At 47.8% G+C, this 12,140-nt stretch overlaps 1 protein-coding gene across 1 annotated transcript in view; it reads left to right on the plus strand.

The window, feature by feature from the left end:
• LOC135913305 (gastrula zinc finger protein XlCGF48.2-like) overlaps nt 1-8,482 on the plus strand; it is a 104,506-nt gene extending 96,024 nt beyond the window's left edge. Inside the window, exon 5 of the mRNA XM_065445896.1 lies at nt 5,464-8,482. Coding sequence (XP_065301968.1) covers nt 5,464-5,636 — 173 coding nt within the window. The 3' untranslated portion in view covers nt 5,637-8,482. The remainder of the gene's footprint in view (nt 1-5,463) is intronic.
• Nucleotides 8,483-12,140: the final 3,658 nt, after the last annotated feature.

A 12,140-nucleotide genomic window follows, 5' to 3' on the forward strand; every position in this document is an offset into this window, starting at 1 on the left:
TGACGCTGCAGTATTGAGGGTCTTAGTTGGATGCCATTTAGCAGGTTCAACTACAAAAGGGGATTCATGGGAGCCTTCCTCCAAGAATGGAACAGCTGGGATGCCTATCAATTGAGCTTAGCTGACTGCAGCTAGAGCCAAACAGTAAGATAAGCTGATCATAGGCAGTGTTTCTACTATAGCATATTAGGAGCTATATGTGATAATGGGGTGGGGAAGGACTGGGTCCAGGCAGACTGCTGTTCCCCGGGAGGTATACCCAGAATGAACTTGGACCCACTACAAGTGTGGCTGTCACTCGATGTGAAATTAGCAGAGCCACCCAAGTGAATATGGTGAATGGACCCTATAGGGGCGCGAAAAGACGCGCGCAGAGAGAAGAGAACGAACTGTGATCGCAACCGGCGAGCAGCCGAGCGGCGGTGAAACTGAGCCTTTACTCTACGTGCCTTCCACGCCGAGGAGGCCGGCGCCGCAAACATAACCATCCGCTCGTTGTGCAGACGCTCCCGGCGGCGGCGGCAGAATCGGATCCTCTACAGGTCCGTCAGTACATGGAACACGGTACCTTCGAGAAGGTGGCGACAGTGGCGAATGCCAAGGTAGACAGCCAGGAGTTCGCGGTCGAAAGTGCTGTATCGAGTTTCTGCCGGCTTCATCTTCTGCGAAAAGAAACCGAGTGGACACCACAAATTCTGCTGGAATTGTTGCAGAACTGTACCAACGGCACTGGAGGAGGCGTCGGTGATGAGCCACATGGGCGCGTCAGTTAGGGGATGCACTAGGAGGGTGGCTTGTGCCAGGGCATTCTTGGCTTCTTGGAAGGCGGCGTCTGCTTCGGATGTCCTCTCCAAGATCGCAGATGGTGCCTTTGGAGCCTTCAGCATGTCGGTCAGAGGTAGATGATGATGCGCGCTATATTAGGCAGGAACCGACGATGGAAGTTCAGATGCCCGAGAAATTCGCGGAGCTTGCGAAGCGACGTTGGACGTGGAAAATCCCGCAGAGCTTGAACCTTCCTGTCCAATGGCTTGATTCCTTCAGGTGTGACAAGGTGTCCAAGAAATTCGACGTTGTCAACACCAAAGACATTTGGCTGTGTTGATAGTTAAGCCATGCTCCTGCAGTCGCGAAAACAGCAACCGCATGTGGTCAGCGTGCTGCTCTGGTGAAGAACTTGCCACCGGCAGATCATTCTGGTGAAGAACTTGCCACCAGCAGATCATCAAGATAGGCGATGATGAAGTGCAGACCACGTATGACTTCATTGATGAAGCGTTGGAAAGTTTGGCCTGCATTACGTAACCCGAAAGGCATGCGGACGTACTCGAATAGTCCAAAAGGTGTGATGGCAGTCTTCGGTATGTCCGCTGGTTCCACAGGAATTTGATGATATGCCTTGACTAGGTCAATCTTGCTAAATATGGTTGTTCCAGCAAGAGTGGTAGCAAAGTCGTGAATGTGCGGGAGCGGGTACCGGTCGGGAGCGGTGCGGGCATTCAATGCACTATAGTCTCCACAAGGGCGCCAATCTCCGGGGTCACGCTTGGGCACCATGTGTAGGGCAGATGACCACCTGCTTGACAATGGGCGGATTATGCCTAACTACAGCATGTGATCAAATTCTCTGCGAGCTGTGGCGAGGCGGTCTCCAGCAAGACGTCGTGGCTTGCAGGACGCTGGAGGACCCGTGGTGACGATGTGGTGCGTCACAGTGTGCCGCACCGGAAGTTCCAAATTGCTAGGTTTGGTAAGTTCAGGAAATTCACTGAGGATAGAGGCGGATTCTGATGATGGCGAATGCTGAGCTGGTTGCGTAGAGGCGGACAGCGGTGCGAGGATACCTTGCACGGAGAGGCTGGTCGTACAGTCCACAAGTTGACGGGAGCGAAGATTCACGTTCAAACCGAAATGGGTGAGAAAGTCCGCACCTAGTATGGCGAAGCACACGTCGGCGAGGATGAAAATCCACCGAAATATGCGACGCAGGCCCAGGTCAATGGTGAAGGAGCGTTGGCCATATGTTGCGATTGTGGATGTATTTACAGCTTGCAAAGGCGCAGTGCTCGGACAACGGTGTCGGTCCTGGCGAGAGGCAGGATGGTCTGTGAGAAGTTGTCGCGGAGCTCCGTTTATTAAAATCACGTCGCGTAGAAGAAAATCGGCGACATCTGTGGCGCAGCTTGTAGCAATCGCTCGGGTGATGGCGTAGCGCGTGGCGTAATCCACGGCGACAGCGATCCACCTGTTCCCAGAGGTAGAGGAAAATGGCCAAGTAAGCCCAAACCAACCCTAAATAATGGTTCCGGGGGAATGTCGAGTGGTTGAAGGTACCCAGCGGGGAGCGTCGATGGTGTCCTGCGTAGCTGGGATTTCTGGCATGCAGTTACGTATTTTCGAACGGAGCGAGCAGACCCTGGTCATAAGCAGCGTCGCAAGTACGTGACACACCATAAGCAGCGTCGGCGGATCCGGTCGTAGGTACGTGACACACCCAGGTGGCCGGCAGTGGGGAGGTCGTGAGCTTCGTGGAGAACAGCCGAGCGAAGGTGTTTAGGGATCATAAGGAGTAATGCAGGGCCGTCGGGGTGAACGTTGTGGTGGTAGAGTACGCCATCTTGAAGTGTGAATAAGCGAGGGGAACTATCGGCAGGTGACGATTCCAGGCCGTCAATGATGATACGCAAGGACAGGTCACGGCGCTGCTCGTCGGTGACATGGAGCAGAGGAAAAGCACAGGGAACACAGGCGTCGGTGTCAGTATAAGACGTAGAGCTCGCGTCCTCGACTGGGTAGCGAGAGAGGCAATCTGCGTCTTGGTGTTGCCGTCCCGACTTGTAAGTCACTGTGTAGGGATATTCTTGTAGTCGGAGCGCCCAACGACCGAGCCGGCCAGTAGGATCCTTGAGCGAGGAAAGCCAACAATGCGCATGATGGTCTTTATTACTGAGAAGGGCTTGTCATATAAGTATGGGTGGAACCTTGAAACAGCCCAGACGAGAGCCAGACATTCGCGCTCGGTAATCGAATAGTTGCGCTCTGCAGTTGTCAAGAGCCGGCTAGCGTAGGCTATAACGCGGTCGTGTCCGTGTTGCCGTTGCGATAAGATGGCGCCGATCCCATAACCAATGGCATCGATTCAGACCTCTGTAGGAGCGGGCGGGTCAAAGTGGGCCAAGACCGGTGGATTCGTGAGAATCGTGATAAGGCATGAAAATGCGGCAGCCTAAGGGGAACCCCCCGTAAAAGGCACGTCTTTCTTCAGAGGTTCAGTGATTGGTTGAGCGATTGCTGCGAAATCTTTCGCGAACCGTCGGAAATAAGAACAGAGCCCCACAAAACTCCGAACCTCTTTAACAGATTGAGGTACAGGAAAAGCCATTACCGCCCTGACCTTCTCCGGGTCGGGTTGTACTCCGAAAGCATTGACAAGAGGCCTAGGACTGTAATCTGTCGACGCCCGAAGTGGCACTTAGATGAGTTTAATTTGAATCCAGCCTTGCGGAAGACGTCAAGGATAGCTGCGACGCGCTCAAGGTGCGATTCAAATGTAGGAGAAAACACAAGGGCTTCATCGAGGTAACAAAGGCAAGTTGACCATTTGAAACCTTGAAGCAGAGAGTCAATCATCTGTTCGAATGTGGCGGGGCCATTGTATAAACCGAACGGCATAACATTGAATTGGTAGAGGCCACCTGGAGCGACGAGAGCGGTCTTTTCTTGGTCTTGCGCATCGACGAAAAGCTACCAATAACCAGATCGAAGGTCGATGGACAAAATGTATTTGGCACCGTGACAAGAGCGCCGTCGATTCGTGGTAAAGGGTAAACGTCCTTTTTTGTAATTCGATTTAGGTGGCGGTAATTAACGCAGAAACCCCACGTGCCATCTTTCTTTTTGACGAGCATGACCGGCGATGCACAAAGACTCGACGAGGGCTCAACAATGCCTCTGGCAAGCATCTTGTTGACTTTCTGCTCAATAACTTGCCGCTCTGCTGTGGACATGCGATACGGTTGGCGGTGAAAGGGAGCAGCAGCACCAGTGTTTATCCGATGCTTAACAAGGGATGTCCGACCAAGTGGTCAATTGTCAGTACCTAATGTGTCACGGTAGGAAAGCAAAAGGCGATATATGGCGGTTGCTTGGTCAGGTTCGAGGTCCGGAGCGACCATGGGACGTAATGGGCCGTCGAGGTTCAAGGCATCCTGCGGGTAATGAGGAAGACCTGGAGACTCGTCGGCTGCAAAAGCAGTGACGTGGTCGTCTTTCACTGGCCGGAGCGTGGCCACCGCTATGCCTTGAGGTAACACTTGCTTCGTCAAGTCAAAATTAATAAGATGGAGTCACATCCGATTAGCGACAAGGGTTACGACGGAGTGGGGCACAGAGATGTCGCGCGCCATGAGGACCTCACGAATAGGTGCGACAACATAGTCGCCATCAGGCACGGTTGCCGTTGAAGCCGATTCGACGAAGGTTAGGGCTTTGGGAGGTAAGCGAACAAGCGCTGTAGTGCGGAGGTTGTATGGTTGTCCGGGGCGAACGTCTGAAAGAAGAGGAAGCTCTAGGCATAGCGCACCGGTCGCACAGTTGATGAGGGCAGAATGCGTCGTCAGAAAGTCGAGCCCGAAGATTAGGTCATACGGGCAACTGGTCGGCACGGTAAACAGAACTGGAACTTGGCGGCCAGCAATTCGTATGCGAGCAGTGCACATACCCCTGACGGCAACAGTGGTGCCATTGGTGACGCGTACTGCTCGAGTGATGGCAGGCGTAAGAACTTTTTTGAGGCGACGACATAGGTTAGTGCTCATTATGGATTCATAGGCTCCAGTGTCAATTAATGCCATCAACGGAAAACCATCTACATCTACTTCAATTAGGTTTGTGTTGGTGAGAAGCGTCAACGGAGGATTTGGACAGGACAAACGTGATGCTGCACTACGTCCCAGCGCTGCATGGCCTACATTTCCGTCCGTCGGTTTGGCGAGGAAAAGCGGTGAGGCTGGGGTGACGGAGAGGACGGCATTGAGGCAACGGCAATCGCACGGAGGAGCGGCTGTCAGGGCCATCAGAAGTAGGGTACAGACGGCTAGGTGAATAACGGCGAGTGTCGGCGTATGGGCGAGGAGCAGGGAATGAGCTCCAGTAGGGCGGCATCCAGGTGGTGCGGCAGTGGCGGGATACATGACCAACGCGGTGGCAGCCGAAGCAGATCGGTTTGTCGTCTGGGGTTCGCCATTCAACAAGATTGCGTTGTCTGGGAGCGAAATACTGGTCAATACAGGTTGTGAACATGATAATGGGTGCCGAATCAGGTCGGGAGACATAGCAGGTGGTAGGGATAACAAGGTTTGCAATTTCTTGCCGCACAATAACTGCTTGAATAACTGCTTGAGTGGGCATATCAGCGGGCCACCGGTCAACACCATGTCAAACCCGTTCCTGCTTTTTGCGCAGATTGCACTCAGCTTGACTGGACCGGCACGCATACCCGATGGAGCAACGTGTGTCACCACTGCCAGACTTTACGGAGTCTGCGCGCCAAGAATGCTGCATTACGTCGACGCTTGGACGGCACCGCCCCCAAGTTCCACGGCCACGACCTATATAAGAAGCTCGTCGTACGCTGATCACTTCAGTGGGCATGTCAGCGGGCCACCGGTCAACACCATGTCAAATCCGTTCCTGCTTTTTGCGCAAGTCAGTAATAATTCTTCCACAGTAAAAACTAGCAACCGTTGCCTGGTCCTGCTGGCGTGCCCCAAAAGTGCTTGTGCGGTGTACTTGTATGTATTTGATATTTTGGTTTCATTGCTGATGCTATGTGGTGATGTCGAGGTTAATCCCGGGCCGAACACTGAGGAGCTGCTACTGCAACTTCTGGGTTGTCAGAAGAGTATGCAGGAAAGACTGGACAAAATCGAGGCAAAGCATAGGCAGGTGGAGGAATCAGCAGCAATAGTAAAGAAGGTAGGCATGAGGATCGCTCATATGGAAAGAACAATTAAAACTCTGGAAAGAAAGTTAGTTGACACTGAAGACAGGAGTAGGAGAAACAACCTAATTGTGTTTGGCATTCCTGAGCGCCACGACGAAACGTCTACGTCACTTATGGAAGATGTCGTAGATGGCTTGTTCAAAACTACACTAGACGTACAGGTATCTTCCGTAGAAAGGATACACAGAATTGGCAGGAAGAAACCAGATAAACCAAGACCAGTCATTCTTAAACTTATTGATCACCGTGAAAAAGTGAACGTTCTTCAAAACTATTTCAAGCTAAAGAAAGAAAAGAATATATCTGTTGGTGAAGACTTCTCGGCAGCCACGAGGCAAGTAAGAAATTTTTGTGGGATAATACAGCTATTATTAGAAGGCAGGGAGGAAAGGTCAAGTTGATATACGACAAAGTTCGCATTGATAATGAAATGTTTCAATGGGACAGTACCCAAACGAAAATAGTGCCCATCGTTGCACGTTCACTCGCGTCTGAGAATACATGACCCAACTCTCCTGGTAAAAGCACATGTTGTTGTCTCAACGTGAACGCACGTAGTGTAACTAACAAAGCAGCATATCTGAAAAGTATTGTTATGGTCCATAGCCCACAGATCATAATTATTACTGAAACTTGGTTACATCAAAGTATCAACGATGTCGAAATCACTCCAGCAGGGTATGGAATTTACCGTAGCGGCAGAGATTCCCGAGGTGGTGGCGTAGCCGTACTTTTTAAGGAGTGCTTGAATGTGTCCAGACTGCGTGACCCTGTTGGAATGGAAAGCGTTGTTGTAAAGGTGGTTCTTGAAGATTTCCATCTTCTAATTGCGGCATTTTATCGCCCTCCAAACTGCAGCCCTGCATTTTTTTGAAAACCTGAATGAATTTCTATGCGGATATAGGAACCAATGTTGTAGCATTTTGTTGGCAGATGATTTTAACGTTCCAGATGTCGATTGGGATAATGAGCTCGCAAATGCCTGCTCTCCTACTGCGGAGCCCTTTGTTGACATAGTTCTGCTACACAATTTAACGCAATTAGTGAAACTGCCTACTCGTACTCATGGTGTAAGTGCGTCAACTTAGGTTTATTCCTCGTAACGACAATGTTATTCGTATGAATCCGAGCGTGCACATTTTTGAAGGGATTTCAGACCACAAAATGGTGTCCTTTGTTATGTAATTGAAGAAAATTTCAAAACTGAAACAGATGGAGACCTTTGTACTCGGTTTTTCTCGCGCCAGTGATGTGGACGTACTCTATGCATTGGACAATTCATTCTCTTCCTTTGTTTCCCAATATGAATGCAATGGCATATCCGTTGATATTTGATATTGATATTGGTTGATATTGATATCCGTTGATGTTTCATTCCACACAAAAAGGTTGTAAAACGTACTTGCAAGCCATGGATGACTAAAGAAATAGCCAGTGCAGGCCGTAAAGTAAAAAAAAAAAGCAAGGAAACGGTTTCTACAACGACCTTCCCCTGAGGGCGCCCATCAGTTATCTGAACTGCGACTGCTTCTCAAGAATGCTATTAAAAAAGTAAAGACCATTATCAGAGTATACGTTTAAAAGAGTTTCTTATTGCGTCGCCGGCAAAATTTTGGCGTCACTTGTCGCCAAAGAAGCAATCAGTTTCATACCTTATCATAAATGGCACCGCTGTAACGGATCGAAGGGACGTAGCGGATGCATTAAACCTTTACTTCTGTTCCGTGTTCACCAGGGATGATGACCTAATTCCACAGTTCAATGCTTTTGACGGAATTCCTGCAATAAATAATATTTCTATTAGTGAAGAGGGTGTACTGACACTTCTGCTCAATCTAGATATCAGAAAGTCGCCGGGAATCAACGGCATTCCTGCTTCTTTTCTCTTCCGTTACGCTGAATGGTGCTCAAAGTGCTTATGCTTGATATTTGATAAATCATTGTCCTGTGCTGAACTTCGGAACGATTGGAAACGTGCTAAAATCGCACCGACACCCAAAACCGACGACCGGTCTCTTGTCTCTTCATACAGACCTATTTCCTTATTAGTTACATGTGCGAAGGTACTCGAGCACATTATCTTCGCACATATTTCCACTTTTGCTGAGGAAAACTGCATTATTGATGGCCGACAGCATGGTTTCCGTCGCAAACATTCCACGGTAACGCAGTTATTAGAGATTGTCCATGACCTCGCAGCAGCATTAGATAGGGGGAATCAAATAGACAAGATATTTCCGGATTTCGAGAAAGCTTTTGATGGAGTGTGCCACTAAAAACTGCTTTTGAATCTTATACCTATTTTGAAGAATGATACATTGCTTGCATAGCTAGCGGCATACTTATCATTCAGGCATCAAACAGTATGTATTGATGCAATCAGTTGGGACCCTACCCCTGTAGAGTCCGGTGTTCCTCAGGGCTTCATGCTGGGACCATTACTTTTCTTGGTATTTATAAATTTTATTGCTGCCAATATATCAGTTAAAATATGTCTGTTTGCCGATCATTGTATACTTTACCATGAGATTTTGTGCCACGACGATCAGGATTAATAAGTATGTCTCTACGTAAAATTCAAGCCTGGTGCTCAACTTGGCAAATGTGCATTAATTATATAAAAAAACAGTAGATATGACTGTGACACGCAAAGCTCTCCACTTCAATTTAATCCTTTGAAGTTCCGCTACACCATCAATAACAACACCTTGTCTCAGGTTACAAAATACAAATACTTCGGAGTAATAATTACATCAGATCTGAAGTGGAATGACCACTTAACGTACACTGTAAATAAGGCAATGAAACAACTTGGATATTTAAAAAAAACCCTTAGTAAATCCTCTAGAGAAATTAGACCGCTCACGTACAAAACTTTCATTAGATCAATTCTAGAATATGCAGCAAGCGTTTGGAATCCACACACAAAGTGCAATATTACCAAACTTGTCCAACGCAAATGCGTCACGTTCTTATATATTGTTATAGTTGGAAAAAATCCCCATCAGCTCTTTTGCAAACAGCCAAATTAAAGACCCTACAGGTAAGACGACACCAGAAAAAACTAAATATGTTCTAATTAATTTACCATAACCAATTTGTAATAAACAAAAATGCATATTTTCATTCAATTACCCAGCGACAAACCCGTTCTTTCCATTCAAAGAAGGTGAGTGAGTTCTTGTGCCAAGCAAATATGTTCAAAGCCTCATTTTTCCCGAGCACAATTAGCGCATGGAATAACGCATGGAATTAGCGCATGGAACGCGTGGAATACCTGCCAATGTGGTTGAGTTTTTGACGATGTCTTCTTTCTTAAGTGCATTCCGCAATAGCTAACGATACTTCACATTGTCGTGGCATTTTGTTTGTACTCCGCTGTGTATAGCTTATGTGGGTTCTTCTAATGCCGTACTTGCTCGACCAAATGTACATTGTATTCCTATATACTGTATTGTTATTTACCCCACTCCTGCCTAAAGCCTGACATCCGGGCTGGCAGTATGTAATAAATAAATAGTTGGGGCCGGTTGATCAAAGATGCCGTCAGAGGTTCCTGGATGAAGGGGGGCCGGACTCTCCACTTCAATTTCACGGTAAACGATACGTGTCACGTTCTCTTGAAATGTCACGTGTCAGTGTCACGTTCTCTTGAAACTGTGGGACGACCCGGCGGCTTTTGTCTACCTCGAAGCGGCGGCATTGTTTTACGATGGCGTCGATGGTAGGAACGTCGTTATAGACGAGCAAATTGAAGGCGTCGTCCGCGATGCCTTTTATGATATGGCCCACCTTGTCAACCTCGGTCATGTGCTCGTCGACGTTCCGGCAAAGCGCGAGCACTTTCTGTATGTAGGAGACATACGATACGGTCGACGACTGGACACGGGTGGCAAGCTCTTTTCGCGCAGCCTGTTGGCAACCTGACGAGTTGCCAAATAGGTCGCGAATCCACTCTTTGAAAATGTCTCAGCTGGAGAGGTCGTCCTTATGGGTGCGAAACCAGACACGCGGTGGGCCGTCCAGGTAAAAGATCACATTGGCAAGCATGATTAGGGTCCTAGTGGTGTCTTTGGCTAACACGCTCATACATGCTCAGCCAGTCGTCGACGTCAACGTCATTTTGGGCGGAGAATGTCCCATGATCACGGAGCCTAGGAACCGTAACGTACGTTGTCGTAGGCACCGCAAGTGTAGGTGACAACGGGGTGGTTCCATCGGAAGCCATGGCTGAGAAGACGACGGTGCGGCCACTTCGGAGCTCCGTGGCGAGGACGGGGAACGTTCCACCTCCACCACAACGTTACGCAAAGGACTACTCAGTAAGACGAGCAACTATTTACAGGTTATATTTACAACAGTGGTTCCAGTGCTGACCGGTAAGATTCACAGCGCGTGCCCAGTTTGTTCTTCTTCCTCTTTTCTCGAGTGATGGCGCCCACACGCCTCGTCAAAACAAGCAAATATCACACGCGTGTAGCAATATTACTCTTACCTTAACGAAGATCAGCCCCTTGTCGAAAAAGTTTCTCGACCCGATATAACACTTATCGACCTATGCTGTTCACCTTTAGCTTAATATTGTATATCACACAAAGCAGGGCAATTCAACTATAATTCTTAGTTCTATAATGAAACAAATATTTCCATTGGATGCAAAAAATATAATACAGGATAAACTCTTAGCAATATCCATAAGTGTGAAACTTTTCACAGGCAAAGGGAACAACACTTTAGCCACCAAGGCACACATCAGTCGTCATCATAAACAGTTTATCTGCAAAAAGCCCTAACACCCTGACGGCAAGTCGTGTTGCGTGGAGCTATGCACGCATTTCAAAAAATAGGCGTTTCTTTATTTTCTTTTTCTGCGTGGAACATCAAGTTGAAGACAGGAAGGCTGATGACGTTATTTATTTATTTTATTTATAAATGCTGTTGGCCGAAGGCCGTTACAGGGTGGTTGCAAGACAAACGAAACAAGATAGCAGCGCTGCCGCAGTCTAGAGCAGACCAAATAAGGCATATATACAGGAAAAGGCACAATGCAAAGCAAGAAGCAGCAAAAACAAATTACAATAGTGTGGTATGAAATGTGCCACAGCCACTGGATTAATCATGTGTGTTACAACCAAGAACATAGGAAAGACAAAGTATCATTATTAAAGTAGCAGCTATGTACTTCTAGCAGAAGTAAACAATTTTGTTAGTGTGGTTTCAAATTTATTTAGGCTATCTACAAAGGTAATTTATTTCGTAGGGCATTCCATTCCTCTGTTGTTCTGGGGAAAAACGAGTACTTATGTGCATCTGTTCGTGCTGAAACGGGTTGAGCTTGCTCTAGGCTGCTGCTTCGTACTGTTCGAGACAGACGTTGTTTTATGTACTGCTCTGTATTAAGGTTAAACCAGTTATGGCGAATCAGATAAAAAAAAAATTGGTCTAGCTATCATTCTGCGTTCTGGAAGTGGAGGTAGGTTGAGCTTCCCGACCATTTCAGTTAACAAGTCGGTTTAACGATATTTTGACAAGATGAATCTTGCCGCCCTTTGAAGTTTTTCAATTATGTCTACCAAGTTTTTTTAAACGGATTTCACACGACACTCGCGTACTCTAATGGGGGACGAACAAGCGTTAAATATGCAGCTAATTTAGTTTGTTGTGCAAGCACTGTTGTGTTATGTTATGCAAGCAGTGGTTGATATTAAAAGGGAAGGAATACACACAAAAACCCGTGGTACTTTTGAGATGCCAGTGCATGCTAGGGAGCATTCTGAAAAACCAAACGTGAGAAGATTTGCTATTGTTTTGCAAACTGACAGCGCATGAATATTTAAACGTAGCATCACGAGTTATTTGACAATGCTGGGCCATTCATTGCCACCACGTCAAATGTATCTTGGCCGCCTCGGATTTTAGGAATAATGATAGCCCATTGTTCGATTGCAGACTGCACGCACAGAATATTTCAGGAAAATTTCACATCGTGTGAGGATAGTTATCTTTGAAGGCTAAGGCTACCCGCCGTGGTTGCTCAGTGGCTATGGTGTTGGGCTGCTGAGCACGAGGTCGCGGGATCGAATCCCGGCCACGGCGGCCGCATTTCGATGGGGGCGAAATGCGAAAACACCCGTGT

The sequence above is a fragment of the Dermacentor albipictus genome, chromosome 6 (assembly GCF_038994185.2).
Source record: "Dermacentor albipictus isolate Rhodes 1998 colony chromosome 6, USDA_Dalb.pri_finalv2, whole genome shotgun sequence".
Taxonomy (NCBI): Eukaryota; Metazoa; Arthropoda; class Arachnida; order Ixodida; family Ixodidae; genus Dermacentor; species Dermacentor albipictus.